This window comes from Palaemon carinicauda, chromosome 8 (genome assembly GCF_036898095.1).
Source record: "Palaemon carinicauda isolate YSFRI2023 chromosome 8, ASM3689809v2, whole genome shotgun sequence".
NCBI lineage: Eukaryota > Metazoa > Arthropoda > Malacostraca > Decapoda > Palaemonidae > Palaemon > Palaemon carinicauda.
Window position 1 is genome coordinate 159773397 of NC_090732.1, and position 23542 is coordinate 159796938.

The 23542-nt window shown below is 45.0% G+C and overlaps 1 protein-coding gene across 1 annotated transcript in view; it reads left to right on the forward strand.

Annotated features, from left to right (window-relative positions):
- LOC137646060 (nischarin-like) overlaps positions 1-23542 on the forward strand; it is a 69783-nt gene that overhangs the window by 18567 nt on the left and 27674 nt on the right. Inside the window, exons 2-3 of the mRNA XM_068379216.1 lie at positions 10697-10975; positions 23352-23519. Of these exons, the coding sequence (XP_068235317.1) occupies positions 10697-10975; positions 23352-23519 (447 nt within the window). The remainder of the gene's footprint in view (positions 1-10696; positions 10976-23351; positions 23520-23542) is intronic.

Genomic DNA, 23542 nt, shown 5'->3' on the forward strand with positions numbered 1-23542 from the left:
CAAAATCTGACCCTTGGAAAGTGTAAAGGTATGAGGTACAGGGACTCGTGCCCCTGCAACCAGTGCTCAGTCTCAGAGAACTGTTGGTCAGGACACTTCGTGTTGCTCTCGTTTGTCTTTTGTCCTGGGATGTTCCCATAATGCTAAAATAACACCATACTTAAGAAGTATGTGACATCAGACTTAACAAGTGTGACATTGGAAGCTGCTCCGAAGAGATCTGCTAGAGATGCAGAGACTTGTAATTGCTCATTTTGCTCCCTGAACTATGAGAGCCTTCCTCACACACATACACACTTGAAAAAGAGTTGCTCCCACGTGGCATACAAACGTTTGTCCTTGAATTAGGTAAATTGTTTTGGCGCAAGCTGGAATTGGTCATTAAAGTTGGATAATGAGCATTTATCCAACTGGCGACGGTATGGGTGAAGAGCCGCGTCCCCTTTCCAGTCAAAGACTCCTCAATTTTGTTTCGACCGCTGACGAGTATGAATGTACAAACATCTGACAAAACTGTTATTTTCTTTCTCTTCACAGGTTGTGAATGGTAGGTAGGATGGAATGGAAGCAAGAAGTTTTTGTTTGGTGGGGGAAGGGAGGACACTGCAACCACTTCTTGGCTAAACTTACTGTGGAGCCGCACTTCCTATGTGCCTCTGATGGGGCACTTCTGTTCGCAGGCATTTCCATGTTTTGAGTGGCGATCGTGGTCTCCGTTGCAGGGGTAGCTGTACTTCCTGAAAGGTAAGAAGCGAGTAAGACGCTCATTATAGTTGGACTAAGTAACAGCAAAGAAGATACCAGCTGTCTCTTAAAAGGGTGTGACTGCTACCGCCACCCTTGTGCATACGTTCCTGGATCGGTCCCTGTGGAGTACGCTGCAGGAGCCAGGAGATTTTGGATCAACATCAGCCGGCTTTTCAGGTTTCGTTGGTGCCTGAGGAACCCCCTATATTTGCCACTGCCCTCCGGAGGCTGAAGGTCCTTTGCTGACTGGTGACAATGAGTTGGACCTCAGGAAGTCTTGGGCTTCCTTGGGTCTTTCAGGTTGGCCCTCCATGGCTTTATCCCAAGGTGACACCTTTGGTGAAGGATGTGGTGGTTCCCCCAGTGGCAGGGACCCCTGTAGATTCCCTAGTGTCAAGGAGCCTGGTGATTTCCCCCCTATTAAACTAGGAAAGGATGTTGAGTGTGGTATGGTATCCCTTGGCCAGGCAGGTAAGAGGCTGGAGCTAGGAGCTGTTGCTTTAGAGGCCAGTAAGCTAAAAGGTAAGAGTAAGGAGGAAAAAGTGTTGCTCCTGTCCTCAGTGTAACCCTGATCCTTGACCTGGTGAATATGATTCCCACCCCTTCCCATGTGTCTGTTGTTCTGACCCTTCTGTCAAGGGGTACGGAGCCTGCTTCTACTCCTTCAGTGTCAGCGGTTGTGTCCCTATCCCCTTTTGGGTGTGTCTTCCCCTTCCCCTGTGACAGTGTGCCGCAAGGTTGTGGCTCTTGTTGGACCCTCGTGGTTTCTTCCCTTGGGGGAGCATCGTCATCAATAGTCAGACCTTGACTGCTCTGCTTGTAGAACTCTCTTCCTTGTGGAAATTATTGGTTTTAATTCATAGCTTTGAACAGGCCTACCCGCCTTGGGAAATCAGATTCTTAGCATGATTGTGACCAGAGTGCTAAGGTTACTCAGGAAAGCACCGTATGAACGGTTGAGGCGGGCCTCTGACAGAGACCTCACTCTTAAAATGGCTTTCTTGGTAGCTTTGGCATTGGCCAAACATGTGGGGGAACTACACAATCTGTCATACTTTGTATCACATTCTGAGCGGTGGAGGCAGATCTCATTTTGTTTGAATTGTTTACTCAAGGCGTAATTTTTTTTCATTTTCATTGCTGAAGGTCGTAATCAATAATTCTGACACTCTGCTTTTGTCCTGTGAGGGCAGTGAAGCTCTACCTAAAATATACACAATCATGTACTGTAGGCCCCAGTTACAGAACCTCTTCGTGAGTACGTGGATGATGAAGAATATCTCTAAGAATACCTATAGCTTTTCCTTTTGGCTCTGTAAAACCATGAGCAGAGCTTATAGGAAGCCACAGAACTCCCCATTTACCTCAGCTCCTCCTCAAGCTCTTGAAGTCATAGTCATTGGTACCACTGACCTTCAAAGAGGCCCTCTTAGTTGTCCAGGTGTTGAAGGCAGGCATCTGGAAGAGATAGACCACCTTCATTGCACACTATCTTCAAGATTGTGCCCAAAGGTCATTGGACATGTTTTCCATATGGTCTGTGGTAGCTGCCCAGCAAGTGGTGTAGTAAACCTCACTCTTGAACAGAATAAGAAGCATTATGCCTGGGATAGTAGTTGTGACATAAGTCTAAAGTGTGAGAGAGAGAATGTCTGGCATTCTTTTCTTTTCCGTTTTATTATTCTTAGCTATACAAACCTGAGTCCTTTAGTTTTCACTTCCCGCCACATCCACCCCGCAAGTCCTCTGCAAAATCAAAAAGAACTCTAAGCAAGCTGACTGAGGGCTGGGGCTGACTATCGGTAGCTGCCAACACCTCGTTAATTTCTTCAATGGCCGTTTCCAGCTTTCGTCGAAATCATACCCCTACTAAAGGACTCAGGTTTATATGGCTAGAAAAAATTTAACTTACCTTTAAAATTTGTGATTTTTCAATATTTAACTTAGCCGGTGATTATAATAGCTGCAAGTCTGTTGCTCGACAGAAAAACTCTACGGAAAAAATTCGCCAGCGATCGCTACACAGGTAGGGGGTGTACTCAACAGCGCCATCTGTCGTTCAGATACCCAGTACTCATTGTAAACAAAGAACTCAATTTTCTCTCTGTCGAGCTATCGACAAGACGCTCTTATTCGCCGTTGCTAAACTGGAGTTTTTTCACAACTAATTGGTGAAGTACTTTATTCTAGTTTTGAGCTTTCTTTATGCAGGTGTTTTATCTTCATCTTAAATCTTGAACTCATTTTGGATAGATTTAATTATGGTGACAAAGAGAGTATGGACTTTCTTTCACTTTTAAATGGCCGACCCTTCCCTTAGACGGAAGTGTGTTTAGGCCTTTAGTAATTCTTATCACGTTATAGATTTTCCTCTATATATTTTATATCTCTCCGCCTTTATTAGGCCTCTTCGATTAACTTTCCATTTATTATAAACATATAAAAATAAATTTTAATGTTTTGTTTATATAGACCTTTCCTGAGAGTAGGCGGTCCTAACTTGGAAACCGAAGTTAATCAACGTTGAGCCCTTTATATCGTAATTAGCTTTTAAAGAGCTAAGGATTTAAAACTTTTTAAATGTAATATTTTATGAAAGAATTTCTTTGATAGTCTTCGTACTGTTTTCAAAGATGAACTAACGTTTAGTTTTTTTATGCTACGCAGTTGTTGACGTTCAGGACGTTCAACATGCGCTCTATCGTTACGATAGAGAGAGAGTGTATCACGGTTTCACTTTGCAGTAAGAGTAAATCGATTCTGACGTTTTGTTCCTTCTTTCTTAGCTTAAATGTTTTAAATTCTATTTTAAAGGAACTTTTTATTTGAAAAACCTTTCAGTTTTTTCCTTTAGTCAAATAACATGTTTTTTTTGACGTAATATAATTGGGCTCTTCTCTTAGGTGCGAAATCAAGAGAGAAAGAGAGAGAGAGATAGAGACGGAGGGAGAGAGAGGAGAGAAAACGTTCCGTTCAAGCGGGTAACGTTGTTCTCGTGTTACTCGCGTCCCTAGTCGCTGTACGGGGAGGAAGGATAAAACGTTTTTAGGTTTTTATTCTCGTCCCCAGGCTATGTGCAGTGAGAGATTGAAAACGTAGTTATATGAACTAGTGTTTAGTCTCTTTCCCAACCACTGATTTTTTTACCTTAATATATGTTTTCTGTTTTTTGCTGGTATTAATGAGCTTGCATTATACGACTGATTTCGCAATTACTACCTTTTAATGTAGGGTAGAATTGCGTGTTTCAGGTAGAAATAAGTGCAAAACAGAAAATCGAAGTGATAAAGTGATATGCGCAAAGTGTTACAGTGTTGCGTCTGAGGCGCAAAGTGTTACAGTGTTGCGTCCAAGGGTTCGTCTGTTCGTGCCTGTCGTTCACCTAGTCCGGGACCTCTTACATGCTCCCAAGCCCAGGGGAGAAGTAATGTCAAACGACTTATGGGTTCGAGAGGCCTTGACCAACGAACAGACGTTTTTCCCTCTATGGTATCGGGTGTATCTTACCAAGATCTCCCCTACCATAAGACGAGAGAGACGTTGTTTCTCCTCGTCATCCGTAGGCTTTTCGCATAAGAAACCGGTCACAAGGTTTCGAAGCCCTTAAGCGAAAGTCAGTCCTTTCAGGACAGGTCCAGCGTCCTGGTTGCAACCATTAGGACAGCTCTGACCCTATGCAGTCATCGGATAACTGCTCGCCGCCTAACAAAAGCGTAACACAGACTCCGAGAGTCTTTTTTTGTTGGCAAAGTGTTGCGGTCACAGACGTTACCCTCGTCTCTTACCACAACCATTTCCGTTGATCCTTAATGGGTTGTATGGCAAGACATGCAGAATATGCTTGCCTCCCTTATGGAAGACTATTCTACCGATTAGTCCGTTGAGTCTAGCCGTTTATCTCATCGATATCCTGGCTTTCAGCCAACCTAACGTTCCTTTGTGCTTACTGTTGACGTTGGTGTAGCTTAGTCACGTCAGTCAGGTTGTTTAGAACCACACTCGATGCGGTCTCGTGTGGTTTTTCAGCCGCATTTGGACGTTAGGCCACTTGCTGATGCTCCTGTGGACGTTCAAGACGTTCACTAACAATCGGAGTTGACTTGTTTTGACGCTGTGCGTCAACCTCCGCATTCTAGAGTCGTTTTGACTGCTCAGTCTAGGCAGTCAAAGCAGTCTCGAGTGGACGCTGTGCGTCCTCACGCACCTGTTGTGGTTGACAGTTCAGTTGTTGACAGTTCACAGACTGTCAAGCAGTTACATGACGTTGCGTTCTGGTCCGCTACTAATGCACCAGTGAGAGACTCAGCTTTTATCGGACAAGGTTCCTGTAGATGAGGAAGTTGCTGTTCTCCCTCCTACTGATATTCCCTTGAGGACTCTGTCAAATGGAGAGGAGCCTAAAGCTGCTTAGCCTCCTATGGACTTTAATTAAATCATGATGATTTTTTTTAAGGATCTTCGTCCGGATCTTTTTGTAACTGCTGCTCCTCGTTCGCCTAAACGTCAGAGCTTACACTAGGCCTAGCTACTTCGAAGCCGTTGTTTTTAAGCTAGTGCTCTCTCGCTCTCCTAGAGAGCGTTACGTTGGCTAGGCGACTGGTTTTTCACCAGGAGGAGTTTGGGGGATACAGCCTTTGCTTTCCCTTCTTTTAAACTGGTTTATAGAGCGAGAGTCTGATATGACACGAGAGAAGTTCTCGGCTTGGGAGTTCCTGCCTCTGCCCAGATAGACTTCTCAATTCTGGTAGACTCTCCCTGGCGCCTAGCCAGGAGACGCTCCAAGTTGTTTACAGGTCAACTTCACAGCTGTTGTCGAGCCTTTGAAGTTTTGCTGTACTATTATGTCACACATAACAAGGCTTTCAGGGATGGTAAACGGTTCCGCCTCAGTCGCTAACCCCGTCTGTTGCCACACCTGCTCCCGTAGACCCTAAATGGGCTTTGCTGCAAGACATGCAGTCCAAGCTTGCGTCCTTGATAGAGGACTTAAATGCGGAGAAGGTTGCTACCGAACCTTCTGGCCAACAACCTTCCAACCGGTCGGTTGTGCGCCCTGTTGACGCTGAGGTAACCTACTCGCGTCTGCCAGTTGAGGTGGTTCCTCCACCGATGCGACCCAGTGTGGGTTGCCAGCCGCACGTTGACGTTAAGCGACGCTCGGAGGTGGTTGTTGACGTTCAGGACGTTCAACAACCAGCAGAGGTGACTTGTTTTGACGCAGTGCGTCAACCTCAGCAATCCGGTAGGGTGTTGACTGCACAACCCAGACGGTCTAGACAGTCTCGGGTTGACGCTGTGCTTCCTCGCGCACCCATGGTTGTTGACAGTTCACAGACTGTGCAACAGTTCCATGATATTGCGTCCGGCTCCGTCACGCATCCACCAGTGCGACCGGATTCAGCGAGCCAGACGTTGCCCACTCCGTTGCCGTTTCCTCATCAGTTTCGGATGAGGAACCCTCTGATGAGGACGTTGCTGAACAACAAGACGATCAGCCCCCAGCCCTGCTATCCATCCAGAAGATGCTGAAGAAGGAACGCTGCTCAGTCAGGCTGTGGATGAGTCTGGTAGGGACGCTGTCATCCGTGGAACAATTTGTGTCACTAGGAAGACTACACCTCCGTCCTCTTCAATACCATCTAGCTTTTCTCTGGAAAAAGGACAAGACGCTAGAAGCGGTCTCGATCCCGGTTTCCGAAAAGATAAAGTCTTGTCTGACTTGGTGAAAGGACAATATCAACCTAAGAGAGGGTCTTCCCCTGGCTGTTCAGACTCCCAACCACGTTCTCTTCTCGGACGCATCGGACGTAGGCTGGGGTGCGACATTAGACGGTCGGGAATGCTCGGGAATATGGAACTCGAGTCAAAGGACAATGCATTTCAACTGCAAGGAGCTACTGGCAGTACGTCTGGCCTGGAAAAGCTTCAGGTCTCTCCTTCAAGGCAAAGTGGTGGAGGTGAACTCGGACAACACCACGGCTTTGGCGTACATCTCCAAGCAAGGAGGGACCTACTCTCTGACGTTGTACGAGATAGCAAGGGACCTCCTCACCTGGTCAAAAGGTCTAAACATATCACTAGTAACGAGGTTCATCCAAGGCAACTTGAATGTCATGGCAGATTGTCTCAGTCGGAAGGGACAAATAATTCCAACAGAATGGACCCTCCACAAGGATGTATGCAAGAGACTTTGGGCCACCTGGGGCCAGCCAACCATAGATCTCTTCGCAACCTCGATGACCAAGAGGCTCCCAATAATTTGCTCACCAATCCCGGACCCAGCAGCAGTTCATATAGATGCCTTTCTCCTAGATTGGTCACATCTAGATCTGTATGCATTCCCTCCGTTCAAGATTGTCAACAAGGTACTGCAGAAGTTCGCCTCTCACGAAGGGACAAGGTTGACGCTAGTTGCTCCCCTCTGGCCCGTGAGAGAATGGTTCACCGAGGTACTTCGATGGCTAGTAGACGTTCCCAGAACACTTCCCCTAAGGGTGGACCTTCTACGTCAGCCACACGTAAAGAAGGTACACCAAGGCCTCCACGCTCTTCGTCTGACTGCCTTCAGACTATCGAAAGACTCTCGAGAGCTAGAGGCTTTTCGAAGGAGGCAGCCAGAGCGATTGCTAGAGCAAGGAGAACATCCACCCTTAGAGTCTACCAATCGAAGTGGGAAATCTTCCGAAACTGGTGCAAGTCAGTATCCGTATCCTCGACCAGTACCTCTGTAACTCAAATAGCTGACTTCCTCTTATATCTGAGGAAAGAACGATCTCTTTCAGCTCCCACTATCAAGGGTTACAGAAGCATGTTGGCATCAGTCTTCCGTCACAGAGGCTTAGATCTTTCCAACAATAAAGATCTACAGGACCTCCTTAAGTCTTTTGAGACCACGAAGGAGCGTCGTTTGGTTACACCTGGTTGGAATTTAGACGTGGTACTAAGATTCCTTATGTCAGACAGGTTCGAGCCGCTACAATCAGCCTCCCTGAAAGATCTCACCTTAAAGACTCTTTTCCTGGTATGCTTAGCCACAGCTAAAAGAGTCAGTGAGATTCATGCCTTCAGCAAGAACATCGGATTCTCATCTGAAACGGCTACATGTTCTCTACAACTTGGTTTTCTAGCCAAAAACGAGCTGCCTTCTCGACCTTGGCCAAAATCGTTCGATATTCCAAACTTATCGTATGGTTGGAAATGAACTAGAAAGAGTCTTATGCCCTGTAAGAGCTCTTAAGTTCTATTTAAAACGAACTAAACCTTTACGAGGCCCATCTGAAGCTTTATGGTGTTCAGTTAAGAAACCATCTTTGCCTTTGTCAAAGAATGCTTTATCCTATTTTATCAGACTGTTAATACGAGAAGCTCATTCCCATCTGAATGAGGAAGACCAAGTTTTGCTGAAGGTAAGGACACACGAAGTTAGAGCTGTCGCAACTTCCGTGGCCTTTAAACAAAATAGATCTCTGCGAAGTATAATCGACGCAACCTAATGGAGAAGCAAGTCAGTGTTCGCGTCTTTTTATCTTAAGGATGTCCAGTCTCTTTACGAGAACTGCTACACTCTGGGACCATTCGTAGCAGCGAGTGCAGTAGTGGGTGAGGGCTCAACCACTACAATTCCCTAATTCCATAACCTTTTTAATCTTTCTCTTGAAATGTTTTTATTGTTGTTTTTGGGTTGTCCGGAAGGCTAAGAAGCCTTTCGCATCCTAGTTGATTTGGCGGGTGGTCAAAGTCATTTCTTGAGAAGCGCCTAGATTAGAGGTTTTGATGAGGTCCTGTTGTATGGGTTGCAACCCTTGATACTTCAGATCCTAGGGGTCGCTCAGCATCCTAAGAGGATCGCGAGGCTCCGTAAGGAAGACGTACTTAAAAAGGCAGAGTAATTGTTCAAGTCGACTTCCTTACCAGGTACCTATTTATTTTGTTTTAGTTATTTTGATAACTTCTAAAATGAAATAAAAATTCTTAGCTCATATGATGTAAACATATTTTGCTGGTCTCTACCCACCCCCCTGGGTGTGAATCAGCTATTATAATCACCGGCTAAGTTAAATATTGAAAAATGTTATTTTGATAATAAAATAAATTTTTGAATATACTTACCCGGTGATTATAAATTAAAGGACCCTCCCTTCCTCCCCAATAGAGACGCAGTGGACCGAGGAGAAAATTGAGTTCTTTGTTTACAATGAGTACTGGGTATCTGAACGACAGATGGCGCTGTTGAGTACACCCCCTACCTGTGTAGCGATCGCTGGCGAATTTTTTCCGTAGAGTTTTTCTGTCGAGCAACAGAGTTGCAGCTATTATAATCACCGGGTAAGTATATTCAAAAATTTATTTTATTATCAAAATAACATTTTACAATGAAATGTAAGTAAATGAAATGAATTATTTCTCTACTAACCCCTAAAGATCAGTACAGAACTATATTACAGTGTCTCTCCATGTTTAGAAAAGGATGACTCCTAGATTACTCACGAGCTTCAGTCTCTGAATTTCTACAGACGTTCCACGTGACATTTGGTATGTCATGGGATATCCTCAATGGCGGAAGGCCTTTTCCTTTGTTCCAGAGTTTGTGTCCAAGAGCCACTTTCTAGCCTGGCACAACTCGAATCTCATGTGCTTCTCCATCTCTTCTTTACAATTGAGATGCAGGATGACTACCTCCTCTTTTCTGTGAGAACACCAAAGACTTTCCCGCACCAAAAGGGTATAGATGAAGACATCCAAGAACATTACTTCTTTTGACTCATGCACCTTCAGTCGTGCTGATCCAACGAAATTCCGGAATTTTATTGTTTATATGTGAAAGATCTGTTTTTATTATTACTATTCTTAGGATTCCCTGTATTTTTTTTTAATTGTTCATTACTTCTCTTATAGTTTGTTTATTTCTTTATTTCCTTTCCTCACAGCTATTTTTTTCTGTTGGAGCCCTAGGTAGCTTAGGTAGTAATAATAATAATAATAGTAATAACAAGAAGCATCCCGTGTAAAATAGTGGTTGCGATATAAGTCTATGAGATGTAGAGTGTTTGGCCATTTTTTCCTCTTATTTTTTACCCCTTTTTGGGGTGAAGCAGTTGCTCCATTATGTGCTTGATAGAATGCTAGATGCAGGCAAACTTCATGACTGAGTAACTTTACAGACAGTTTTCCATTGAAGTATCTCAGCCATCCTTCCAGATGAAGGGGAGGATGGGTGAAATGTATGTAACCCATTTCTCATAATGGCCATACATTCAGAAACCGGGGACCTAATCTAACACCTGCAATATCTTTATGTTCAGGTTATTAAGGGGTAGACAGGAGCCATCACTTTCACTCTTCTTAAAAAGTGCATTGATGTTTCCCAGGTTAGTAAACCAGCCAGATTGGTTTTAGGGACTTCCTCTATCCTCAGGATGTGTGTCTTATTATAGGTTGAAGGTTTGTGTTATGTGTATGAACAAATTTCACATTTTAAAAGTAATTTGTAGTTTTTCTAACCATGCAAACCTGATACAGTACCCTTAAGTTAAACTTGCTGCCTCAAACACCCTACAAATCATAGTGAAGGTTATACTACCTGGTGGGATGGTTGGGCTTACACACTACCTGCCATCTACTACTACTACTTTGTTAAGTTTAAACAGCCGTTTCAGTTTCACTGAAGTCATACTCATATTAAAGGTCTAAGTATTGTCTAAATAGAAAAAATACAAATGATGTGTAGGCTAAAATTTGATTTCTGATAATCATGGATACCATATATCAAGGTAAATAACCTTCATTTAGATCACTTTAAACTAATTAATCTCTAACTAAAGATTCAATATTGTTGTTGCATATCTTTATTTAATATGCTTTAGTTTTTAGGGTGAATTTAAAGTTTTTTGGGAGCAGAGAGTTTTCAGCTTCTTGTTTAGATGTCATGCAAATGTTTCTTTGCTTGCAGATGGCTTCATTATCACCTGAAACCCCAGGAAATCATATAGAGGCTACCATTCCTAGCACTGAACAATTTGATGGAGTTACTTTGTACAATATAAATATAACAGTTGGGCCTGTTCAATGGTCAGTCAAACAAAGGTATAATGCCTTCGCTGAGCTGCACGATAAGTTAGTGTCGAATCATGGAGTAGCAAGAGACCTTCTGCCACCAAAAAAGATTATTGGAAACAAGGATCCAGCTTTTGTGGAAAAAAGGAGAGGGGATCTTCAGCTTTATTTGCAGGTATGCATTTATTATGTTTGTGTTTGTTTGTATGTTCATATAGGTCAGCCAACATGTGTAATAAGTATTGGGATCAACACACACTTAGTCAAGACATAGCTTACCTCAGTTCTAAAAAGACTACTTAGGCCACTTTCTTCATTACTGCAATATAGATTAATAAGATTACTACGGTCTCATTTATCAAAGGCTTTGATGAAAAGAGTTGCACAAAAATGAGTTAAAAAGGGGATTACAGCCAATTCAGAGGCATTTAGGACTGGATAAATGGTAATTCTTAAGGTATAGCCTCAGAATATGGTCAACCATTAAGAAAGAATAGCTGGACACCTTAAAGATACCCTGAATGTCCTAATTTACTGAATGCTCTGTGTTTGTTTCATTCCAAACTCATCATTCATATCTTGGCCACATTTTAAATTTCCCCGACTCAATAGTGTTTGGTTAATGAAAAAAAAATTTGTTGTACCATTGCTCATAAGATTTTGTAACCTTTGTTACTCAAAAGTAAATTGTAGCAATTCTTGCCTGTTTGTCATGCTAGTAATGGCTAGTTGTAATTTTCCTACAAAATTAATCAGTAACAAATTTAAACATAAAATGGAAAGACCATAATATTAAATCAGCCAAAATTGTGTAGGCACATAAGTCTGGGAAACTACGACTTTCTGTTACTAGCATGACAAACAGGCAAGAATTGTGTAATATTGAACCATATGAAGGAGAAAGCATGACTACAGCATTGGAGTTAACTACATACCTAGTATTATGAGGAGGATGATACTACCTGGGAAGATCTGAATGCAAAGGATGGTCAGAGTTATGAAAAATCTTGTGGAATAAATATAAAGAATAACAGAATGTCGGTGCAAGAGATTAATATAAAGACCAGGAATAAAAGACGTAATAGACCACAAGTTCTTGTCCAACTAATTAAGATGGGATTCAGCAGCTGAAGACCATACATGAGAAAAATTAATACTAAAAATTAGTCAGAATAAAATAATTCAAACATTTCTTGAGAATGAATTGATTATCGAAAATCTTAAAAGACTTCCTCAATAATCTAGGTTTTTGTCCAGTTAAAGAAGAAAAAGACTAAATGTGCTTCTCAAAAGTAATTTACAATCAAGAATCACACCTAAAACTTTCAAGGAGTTTTATAGAGGTTTAGAACATTATCAGTGCAGAGATCTGGATGTTGAAGAGCCACTGTCATCGACCTACTTACAATCTTACTTTGAGTTTTGTTTCGGTTCTACTTTGCTCCCCATAATTTGTACCTTCTACTAATTTTAGTTATGTCTCTATTAAGGGATTCAGCAATCCCAGATCTGCATTCAGAAGATGAAATTGAGGAAAAGAGAGTAGCATCATCTGCATATGTAATGAACTTGTTTTCTAGGCCAAACCATATAACTGTATCGTGTATATACGGTAGTATGAAAAGTAACGGGTAAAGATCACTACCCTAAGGAACACCAGCTATCACATTCCTATATTCACTGTGGTGCCCATCAACAACAACTCAGCAATCTAAATTTATTACTAAAAAATTAAATGACGCTAAGGAAAGACCCACCTACTCCCAACTGCTTGAGTTTGAAAACAAAGGCCTCATGATTAACACAATCAAAGGCAGGAATAAAATCAAGAACAATCATATGAAGTTTCTGACCACAATCAAGGGATTTCTTTACGGCATTTTTATTGATAAAAGGGCATTATATGTTCCAAGGTTTTTGTAAAAGCCAACTTGCAAACTAGGGAACAGATGCTTACCTTCAGCATACATGATTAGACATTTTGACAAAAGACATTAAGAAACTTTAGATAATATGGGAGTTATGGAAATTGGGAGGTAATCAGCTGGGTTAGAGCTACTACAAACATATTTACCTAATGGAGTAACATTACCCATTCTCCAACAAGTATTAAAAGAACCTCTTCTTGGTGCAGAAAATAACAGACAACTTAGAAGCTAAGAAATCAGGGTCTTGTTAAAAAGCCAAAAACAAATATCATGTGGGTCTACAGTACACCTCCATAAGCATCAAGGTCCATCAAGAGGACCGAAAAGCTAAACTAGTTAATTTAGCATCAGAAAATCAGGAATAAGGAAGAACAAGTTTCTCATTACTCTGCTTCTTACACTGTACTGTCAAACACTTCAGCCAGAAATGTTGTTGCCTTTTCCTTTGGACAGTGAGTTACAAAACCATTTGGTTTAACTAAAGGAGGAACTGATAAGTTCATACCAAAGAGTGTAACTTTAAAGGCACCACATCACTTATGTTCCTGGACTGTACCAGACAGAGTTCTTTTGTGGTTAGGTTGTATTCCTTTTCAATTGAAGCATAAAAACACTCTGAGCGAAAGTTCTAAACTGAGTATAATTATTCCAAGTCAAATCTGACATGTTACCCTTCCAAAGATGATAGGCCTCCTGCTTCTCCAAATAAGTGTCTACAATCATCATGGAACCAGGGTTTGTTTTAACACAGGAAAAGGGATACGTCTATCAATTATGTTGACCAAATTCTCATTCAAGAGAAAAACAGGCTCAACACTTATACAATTGTGGCCAATTCAAATTCAAAAGATCCCTCAAAATACCCTTCCAGTCTGCTTGAGATTTTATATATTTACATGAGTATGAAACATCAGGACAGGCTGCTCATTCTTAATTACCTCTGCCAAAAAAGTTGGAAGGTGGTTATTTTTTTGTCACCGTTTGTGTGTTTGTTTGTGAACAGCTCACCGTTTGTGTGTTTGTTTGTGAACAGCTTCCTGGCCACAATTTTAATGTAGAGTGATGAAACATGCAAGGATTAACTGTTATATAAAAAGCTGGAAATAATTGAATTTTGGAAGGTCAAGGTCACGGTCAAGCAAAATGTCCAATTCATGTAATCAGTCATAAGTTTGGACATCATTGTCAAAGAAACTTCAAACTTGGTTCATATGTGAGTGAATGAAAATCAATGTCAATTAATACATGTTGAGGTCAAAGGTCAAGGTCAATGTCGAGCAAAAGGTCGAGAAAAAAGCTGGCACATCAGAGGTCTGTGCTCTGCTGAGTGCTCCTCTAGTTACAAATGAAATTAAGGCATGTTCAGACATCTTAAATGGGGAAACAACCTTACTTCTTATAACATCAGGGAACTCGTTGTACAGTATACTAGGTCCAAAAAGTTACCAGACCTGTGATTAACTTCACTTATTACTTGCTCACTGCCTGATTCAGAAGCTAAGTCCATTGCTCTTAAGCCATAGCAATCAGTAGGAGAAACAGAATTTAAACACTTCCTATGTTGAGCATTAAAATCATCAACAAGAACAAAAGAAGCCTTTCTTACATCTTGTATCTTAGCCAGAATGGTAAGAAGACAATCGAAGTTCGAATCATCCAGGTCTGGATTCCGATAGATAAAACTCAAATGAAAATTGTTATGCCTGCCACAAACTTTTATTACCTGAATCTCGTGACATCTACATTCATAGCAGGACTTATTAAAAGCAGGGTACTCACTCCTAATATACACTGGCATTCCCCCTGCCCTAGTAATAGCAACCCATTTCAAAATTATTGGTTTCTTAAAACTTGTAATAAGGAGCTCAGATCAGTGCCCCAATAGAAAACTAAAGTTTCTGAGCATAATAGAAAGGGGTGTAGTCCACTGTGACCCCTTCAGAGCAAATTCAGAGCTAATGAGAACATTGAGATCCCTGCTGAGTAAATAATCAACAGATCTCATGATCTTAGCAAATTCTTTCACCCAGCTAAAATATATAAATTAATCTAAATCTATTAATCAGTTTTACACTGGGAGGGGAAGACCAATAAGGCCTAACCCTGTTTACAAGAGGCTAACAATGCTGACCTAATCGGTTTACAACTTCAATATCTGCATAACAAACACAATTACTCAACTGCTGGTGCATATAACAAAAAATCTCACTTATAATATAATGTAAATGTAATGAAAAGACAAAAAACCTGATTACTGTTACTTACTGTTTTGGCTTCTTGTTATACTTGAACAATAATGGCGTTGTTCAGTCCTTATCAGTGAATATAAAGATGGCGGTTGAATGCAAATTGATGTGTTTGTAGCATTGTCTCCAAATGGGATGATGGTTCCTTTCTGTGAGGTGGTGAAAATAGTAATGACGTCACTCATAGCAGACAAATTTCAGCATTGGAGGTGCTCTGTTCGAGTTACAGCGAGCCTGAACTCGAAGGTCCCCCTTATACACACTACAGTAAATCTATTCTTTGCCCATTGATACACTGGCCCCAGAGCAAGGGAGACAATATTTCTTTATTATTTATGTTATTCGGATCCCTATTCTAGCATTTCATGGGAAATTCCTTGGAGATCACGCAGCACTTTAACCCTAAAAATAACATTTGTTCCGTAACTGACATACAAATCACGCTATTTGATAGGGGTATTACTTTCGGCGTAGCTGAAATGACGAGCCATTAAAATTTAACGAGGGTTTACTACCCACACCGCTAGTTAGCGGGGGTAGGGGAGGGTAGCTTGCTAATCCCCCCCCCCCACACACACACACACACCTGTGCTTGAGCTCACTTTGCTCTTGGCTCGGATGGTAGACGGACGTGTCCTCTTTCATCCTCGCCGCTCTTTGGCAGCCATTAATGCTTTTTTGCTTTCTCTTTGACAGGTTTGTGTGTGAAGTTGGCCTCTGCGATTATGCGCACCTGTCCTGGATTACCCGACCGCCCCTGCAGAACATTCATGTCGGCGGTCGAGACAGACCCTCACACCCTTTGCCCTTACTGAAGAGGCCAACGGTGTGATAGTAATAACAAGTGTGGTGAGTGTAGGGAGTGGTCTACCTCCCTGTGGGAGAGGTTTTCTCGGCGACGTAACAAGGAATCCAGGCGGAATCTTTCTCCTTCGAAGGTTTCTTTGAAAGGATAAAAACCCAAGGACTCTTCTTCCGTTGCCCAAACCTCCTCCAAAGCTCCCACTAGATCGGTCTCTTTCGAGAGACTGTCGAGTGGTAGCGTAGACCATGGTACTGTTTTCCAAGCTCGGGGTTCGAGAGATGGCGTTGCCTCCCCTAGCGAGGCAGCTCCACCTCTCCCCCCGGGGGAGGATGTGTCATTAACCCATCTATTTCAGCTTTGGTCTTTCTTGGGGCTCGAGGGTTCGCCCTCCAAGGAAGCATTACTTGACTACATCCGATTGTGTTCCGCTGTCAAGTAATCGCCGACTTTGGCAGAAGTTGATTCTCTGTCGATTGTCGACGTTGTGGTGTCAGAAGTATCCAATGCTGTATCTCCTAATACCTCTGCCTCTTCAAATCCCGCAGTAGCTGAAGGCTTAGTTTCTCCCGTTCCTGCTCAACCAACGAGGGAGAAACTAAGTCCAACAGTCTCTCCTGCTGGTGTTACTTCCCCTTGGGGGAGTTCACTTACAGAGACTCCTCTTTGGAGGACTGCAGAAGGTCAGCTTGCTGATCCAACGGCCCCCAGAGGGCGTATTCGTCGCAAGGCTCCCCTTCCTTTTCGCCAGAGAGGCCTTCCTTCACCTGCGGTGAGGAGGTGCCTCTTTGGTTCACCATCTCCGTTGCAGTCCGCCACAGAGGAGCCTCGTCAGCGTTCACCGACTGTTCCTGCTATGGTCCTGGACCTCTCAGCGGATCGTTCGCGATCCCCTTCGGTGGAAGGTCGTCTTTTCAAAGGACACGTCGACCTTCCACCCGACAGACCTGCTGACCTGCTGTCGCCGTTCCTGAGAGCTAATGCTCGCTACGCGCCTACGAAACCTGACTTGCATGCTCGTCAGGCATCGAACCCTATTACGGGGCATCAAGGGCGTATGCGCCATCGCGCCCATACGTCCCTTACTCGCCATGCTAATGATGAGCATGCGCGCCAACGTTCTCCTGCGCGCCAGGCTTTGCCTTAGGTAGCGCGCCAGCGATCACCTGCACGTCACCGCGCCACTGCTTGCCATCAACCTCCTGTGCGCCAGCAACCTCTTGCGCGCCAGCGCTCTCCTACGCGTCAGCGCTCTCCAACTCGTCAGCGCTCTCCTGCGCGCCAGTGCCCATGCACAGCGATCTCTCCTGCGCGCCCACGATCTTCGAATCTGGGCGCTGTTAGGAAGTCAAAGAAGACTTCTCCTACGCGCCAGCTCTCGTCAACGTGCCCACTGCTGTCTCCAGCGCGTCAGTGCTCCCCATCGCGTGGTCACGCGCAGTCACCCTCTCGCTCTCACGAGGATGTGCGCCCTGCGCGCCCACGCCCATCTTCTACTGCAGTAGCGCCGCCATACTGACGCGCGCCCACGCGCACAAGCTCCAACTGCGCGCCTGCACGCCAGGGGTATCTCTCCTGCGCGCGTGCGCCCTACGACATCTACTGGGGCGCGCGAATTCTCGCCCCCACGCCCGCGTGTCCAACGACCTGATCCTGCGCGCCCACGCGCGCGCGAACACTCGCCCCCGCGCGCTCCTACACGCTATCAGTCTCCCGCGCGCTCCTACGCGCCATCAGTCTCCTGCGCCCCCTCGCAATCGCCCGTGCGCGTACGCACGCGCATCAAGAGTCTCCTGCACGCGCGTCAGCAGTCTCCCGTGCGCGGCCCCTGGTATTCTCCATCGCGCGAGCACCATTACGCGCCCCCGCGCGAACGTCAATACTGTACCCTACCGCGCGCGAGGATGCTGGACAACGCACGGCAAGGTCGCCATCGCTGCGTTCCCCTCCTCGCAAGCGCATAACACATGCATTGTGGCGGAAGGGAAACACCCAGAAAGGTCCAGGATCCCTTTTTTTTTTTTTTTTTCGGGCGAACCCCCCTATGGAAACTCCTCCCAGGGATCCGTCGATCCCTGTCCCTCCAGAGGGAGTGTCTGACAGCGTGTCTGTCAGTCAACAACCATGGTTCGGTGCACTAATCAGAGCAGTTACCCAGCCTATCAAGCCTGTTCTCTCTGAGTTAGGTCACAGATCCTTGACTATTTCTACCACTCTGAAGAGAAAAAGAGTTCCGGACGCGGTGACTTCTCTGAGAGTCAAGTTGACTCCTTGCAAGTCTTCAAGCCAGGTTCCTTCACCCCCCCAGACTTTTTCTCCCTCCCTGTCGGAGGGACGTCCGTGAATCTCCCCAAGAAGAGCCTTTGGGGACAGGAGACTTCGCTGCAAGTCCAACATCCAGAGGAGAACTATAAGAGTCAGAGCATGCATTTTGGCAGGTTCTGACTCTTATGAGGGCTCTCAATGGGTTTGCCGACACAGAGATCCCTCCTCGAGAGGGCAAAGACATGGTCTTGGACCGCGTATTTGGCACTCAAAAACCTTCTAAGACCAGTGCGGCCCTGCCCTGGTCTCAGGAGGTTAAGAGTACCAGGGCTAAGATCGCTGTTCAGCTCTCTTGAGTTGTCCTCCTCCAACCGTTCCAGTGCCAGCAACAAGCTTCTCCCACCTCCTCGCGTACAGCAAAGGAGGAACTTCGAGATCTTGGAGGAGCCTTGTTTAGCTCTTCCTCTCCACCATTAGCTGGGAGAGCTTAGCAGGGGAGTCCCTCTTGAGAGACTCTCCAACCGGCAGGTCTCGTTCTCGGCAACCGAGATCCTTAACCAGGAGAAGGTTGCGAAGTGTGCTATGCAGGCCACTTCGTGGCTTGATGTCTGCTTAGGGACCTTAGGTATCCTGATATGCTCTGAGGACTTGTCCAAAGAACGTACCAGGAAAGCTATGGAGACGTTCCTCCTCTCAGGTATTCGCACGATCGAGTTTCTGGCCCACCAAGTCTCAAACTTGTGGGCAAACACCATCCTGAAACGTCGGGATGCGGTGGCTAAGAGGTTCCATCAAAGGTCCTTAGCACCGAGGTAAATAGGCTCAGGCATTCTTCCTTAGAAGGAACGAAATTTTTTGAGCCTAAGGATGTGGAACAGGCTGCTGAGAGGTGGAGGAAGTCCCACCAAGACTCCTTCCTTCATTGGGCTTTGACATCTAAGCCCTATAAGCCTCCAGCAACCCAGCAGTCCCGTCCGACCAAGACCACAAAACCGACGGCAGCAGCGAAGATAGTGGTGTCTAAGCCCTTCCTGTCCTCCAGAGGAGATGAGTATCCTAGAGGGAGCAGCCGAGGCCACAAATGCTAGGATTGGCAGTCCCCCTGCATGTCCACCAGTAGGGGGATGCCTACAAAGTTGCGCGGACAGGTGGCAGCAACTCGGGGCCGATTCCTGGACGATTTCCGTAATCAGTCAGGGATATTGCGTCCCGTTCACAACATCTCTACCTCCCCTGACGACGAATCCAGTGTCATTGAGCTCCTTTACGATGGGATCAGCAAGGGGGCAAGCCCTTCGGGCATAAGTACAGACTCTGTTGAAGAAGGGCGCTCTCCAAGAGGTCCTCGACGGGTCCCCAGGTTTCTTCAGTCGACTCTTTCTTGTAAAGAAGGCGTCTGGAGGCTGGAGACCAGTCATTGACCTCTCGGCTCTGAACAAGTTTGTCAAACAAACTCCGTTCAGCATCGAGACTGCAGACACGGTCAGATTAGCAGTGAGACCGCAAGACTTCATGTGTACACTGGATCTGAAGGACGCGTACTTCCAGATCCAAGTCCATTCGTCTTCAAAGAAGTACTTAAGATTCAGCCGAGACAACAAGATCTACCAGTTCAAGGTGCTGTGTTTCGATCTCTCCACAGCACCTCAGGTATTCACCAGAGTGTTCACCCTAATATCTTCGTGGGCACACAGGATCGGCATCCGTCTCCTCCGTTATCTGGACGACTGGCTGATCCTAGCAGACTCGGTGTCATCGCTTCTTCAACACCGGGACAAACTTCTGGGACTTTGCCAGGATCTGGGGATCATGGTTAATCTCGAGAAGTCCTCTCTGCTTCCCACTCAAAGACTGGTATATCTAGGCATGGTTATAGACACATATCTCCACAAAGCCTTCCCATCAGACGACAGGATAGCAAGGCTGAGGAAGGTCGCAAGCCCTTTTCTCAGACGAGAAGAACTTCCAGCCCAATCGTGATTAAATCTCCTCGGTCACCTTTCATCATTGGCTCGTCTAGTTCCCAACGGTCGCCTCAGGATGAGATCCCTCCAGTGGCAACTCAAAAGTCCCGGTGGAATCAAGGTTACGATTCCCTGGACGTCCTGATCCCTATGGAACCTGCGGAACGGATGGACCTCCAGTGGTGGGTGACAGACGATAACCAACGAAGAGGAATGGATCTTCTCATCCTCCCCCTGGATTAGATGCTGTTTTCGGACGCCTCAAAGAAAGGGTGGGGGGCCCACGTACTGCACCACAGGACCTCAGGCCTGTGGTCAGAATAAGAAAAGTGCCTCCATATAAATCTTCTTGAGATGAAGGCCGTCTTTCTGGCCCTTCAACAGTTCCAACAATATCTGGCTGGTCACTCTGTGGTGGTGATGAGCAACAACACCACAGTAGTGGCTTACATCATCAAGCAGGGAGGTACCTTTTCGAAGCAACTATCCCATCTTGCAGTAGAGATACTGAGATAGGCCGAAGTCCACTAGATTGTGCTATCGGCACGTTTCATTCCAGGCAAAAGGAATGTGCTCGCCGACAATCTGAGCAGAGCGTCTCAGATAGTGAGTACCGAGTGGTCTTTGGATCATCTAGTAGCCAACAAAGTCCTGACTTTGTGGGGTTCTCCGACTGTGGATCTGTTCGCAACAGCTCTGAACTTCAAGCTTCTGCTGTACTGCTCCCCAGTCCCAGACCCCAAGGCTCTCTGGCAAGATGCCTTCCAATAACGGTGGGACAACATCGACGTTTACGCCTTTCCCCCGTTCTGTCTGATGAGGATGGTGCTCAACAAGACCAGGACATCGGTCAATCTTTCGATGACCCTCATAGCTCCGCTATGGCATCACGCGGAATGGTTTCCGGACCTTCTGCAACTCTTAACGGAGCTACTGAGAGAGCTCCCTCCACGGCACAATCTACTCAGACGACCTCATGCCAACATCTTCCACAAAGCCGTAGCTTCGCTACGACTTCACGCCTGGAGACTATCCAGCATCTCCTCGCTGAGAGAGGATTTTCGCAACAAGCTGCTGTTAGGATGTCTGGACATCTGCGAAAGTCATCCGCAGCTGTCTACCAGGCAAAGGGGAAAGTCTTCTGTGGTTGGTGTCGTGGAAGGGGTATCTCTCCACTCGATGCCACTATTGCAACAATAGCGGAGTCCCTCGTGTATTTGCGGGAAGAAATGCGCCTTTCAGTCTCGGCAGTGAAAGGCTATCGCTCAGCCTTAAGTCTAGGTTTCAGTCTGAAGGGAATGGACATTTCTTCTTTGTTGGAACTTTCCCTACTCATACGAAGTTATGAACTTACCTGCAGGCTGAAGGGAATGGACATTTCTTCTTTGTTGGAACTTTCCCTACTCATACGAAGTTATGAACTTACCTGCCCTTAGTCGGAAGTGAGACCTCCTCCATGGAACGTGGTTCGAGTTCTCAGGTCTCTTAAGAGACTTCCCTATGAACCATTACGCCAGTCTTCAGATCGCCACCTAACCTGGAAGACGGTGTTCCTACTAGCTTTGGCTTCAGAGAAACCGTGTTAGCGAACTTCATGGTCTCTCGTATGACATCGCCCATTCAAGGGGATGGGGGGAGGTAACGTTCAGATTGGTCCCTGAGTTTATTGCTAAGACTCAGAATCCAGGAGTAGCAGATCCTCGGTTCGACTCCTTCCGGATTTCTAGTCTCCGTTCTGTAACAGATGACCCAGACCATCTCCCACTATGCCCAGTAAGGAGTCTGAGGCTATATCTTAAAAGAATAGCTGCAATTCGTCCTCATGAGCCAGCTTTATTCGTTAGCACAGGGAGGACTAAGAGGAGGGTAACTAAGAACACCATCTCTGCATGGATTCGTAGGGTATTTCATCTGGCCCTCAATCCAGATCCTCCTCCGTCACGTCGCCCTGGAGCACATGATGTCAGGGGCGTAGCTACGTCCCTGGCCTTCAACAAGAATTTTTCAGTGACGCAGGTCCTTCAAGCTGGGGTGTGGAGGCGTCAGACAACCTTCACAGCCCACTACCTGCAAGACGTGACCCACAGGAGGCTCGATACATTCTCTATCGGCCCTTTGGTGGCTGCACAACAGCTGGTTTAAAACCTCAAGCTCCTTATTGGACAAGTAGCAGAAGGTTGAGGGCATTGTTACCCAGATTTAGTCTGCATGAATGAAAAGGTTTGACTGGCCCTTATTCTTTTCTTCATCATCCCCTCTCTTGGGGAAAGCAGGATTGTGGGTTCTCTGCAAAGGTGACCTCAAACCACTGCAGGTAAACCATGTTTCCTTGTTTTCCTAGTATTAAGTTAATATTGTCACGTTCCCATACCCTGACGAGGTGGTATTGGGAAAGTCATAGTCTACAAGTTTCCATCTAAAGGACTTCAAATCAACTTCCTAGGATGAGTCACACTTCTTTATGCCTTCACACACAGCTTGCGTAAGCCGCAGTCCTTGCGTAGCAAGGTTCTAGCGAAGTCCAGGGACTCCTTATTTCTTGGGTGCTGACACACTCAAATAACGAGTGTCCGGGCAAAGCCTAAAAGACAGTACTGGCTGGGACGTCCACCCTTCCTAATGGGTGAGTCACCCCTATTAAATATCGGGGTTTGTATGTCAGTTACGGAACAAATGACAAATTCGTAGATAATTTGTATTTTTCCTAACTATACAAACCTTAGCTATTTAATCAAACATGCCCGCCAGCCCTATCACCCTTGAAGTTCTACCTCTAAGCAAAGTGAGCTCAAGCACAGGTGTATGTGAGGGGGGGGGGAGCAAGCTACCCTCCCCTACCCCCGCTAACTAGTGGTGTGGGTAGTAAACCCTCGTTAAATTTTAATGGCTCGTCATTTCAGCTACGCCAAAAGTAATACCCCTATTAAATACCTAAGGTTTGTATAGTTAGGAAAAGTACAAATTATCTACAAATTTGTCATTTTATTATTAAAATTTAATTTTATTGATCATTTAGATTCCTTTCCTCCTCACTTATAGTGAATTTTTGTACCATATATTTCAAAATATGATGAAATCTATAAGGAGGATAAGGGGGAATGAAGCAGTGTCCCCTCAGTTTTCTCCGACTTGTTATTCACCCGGTCTCTGGCGGTAGACATAGTAGGGAATTTGCTTATAGGGTAAAAAGGGTAGACTTTTTTATTCTTTATTAGTATATTTGTATATTTTTCTACAAAGCTATTCTTCCAAATAGGTAAGAACTATGAATTGTGAGAAAGTATTCAACTCATTTTGTTTTATCTTTACTTTGCAAAGATTTTAATCTGATTTACTTTTTTTACAGACTATTATCAACTTTATGCATCATGCCTTACCTCGTGAATTGGCTGAATTTCTGGACTTTCATGAGTATGAGCTTACCCATCTCCTACAGTCATTAGCCAGAAGATTTTTTCATGAAGGAGATCAGTTGCTGGAGAATAGCCAACCTGTAACTTTCACACCGTTACAGGTACATAAGTTTGAATAGCTTCC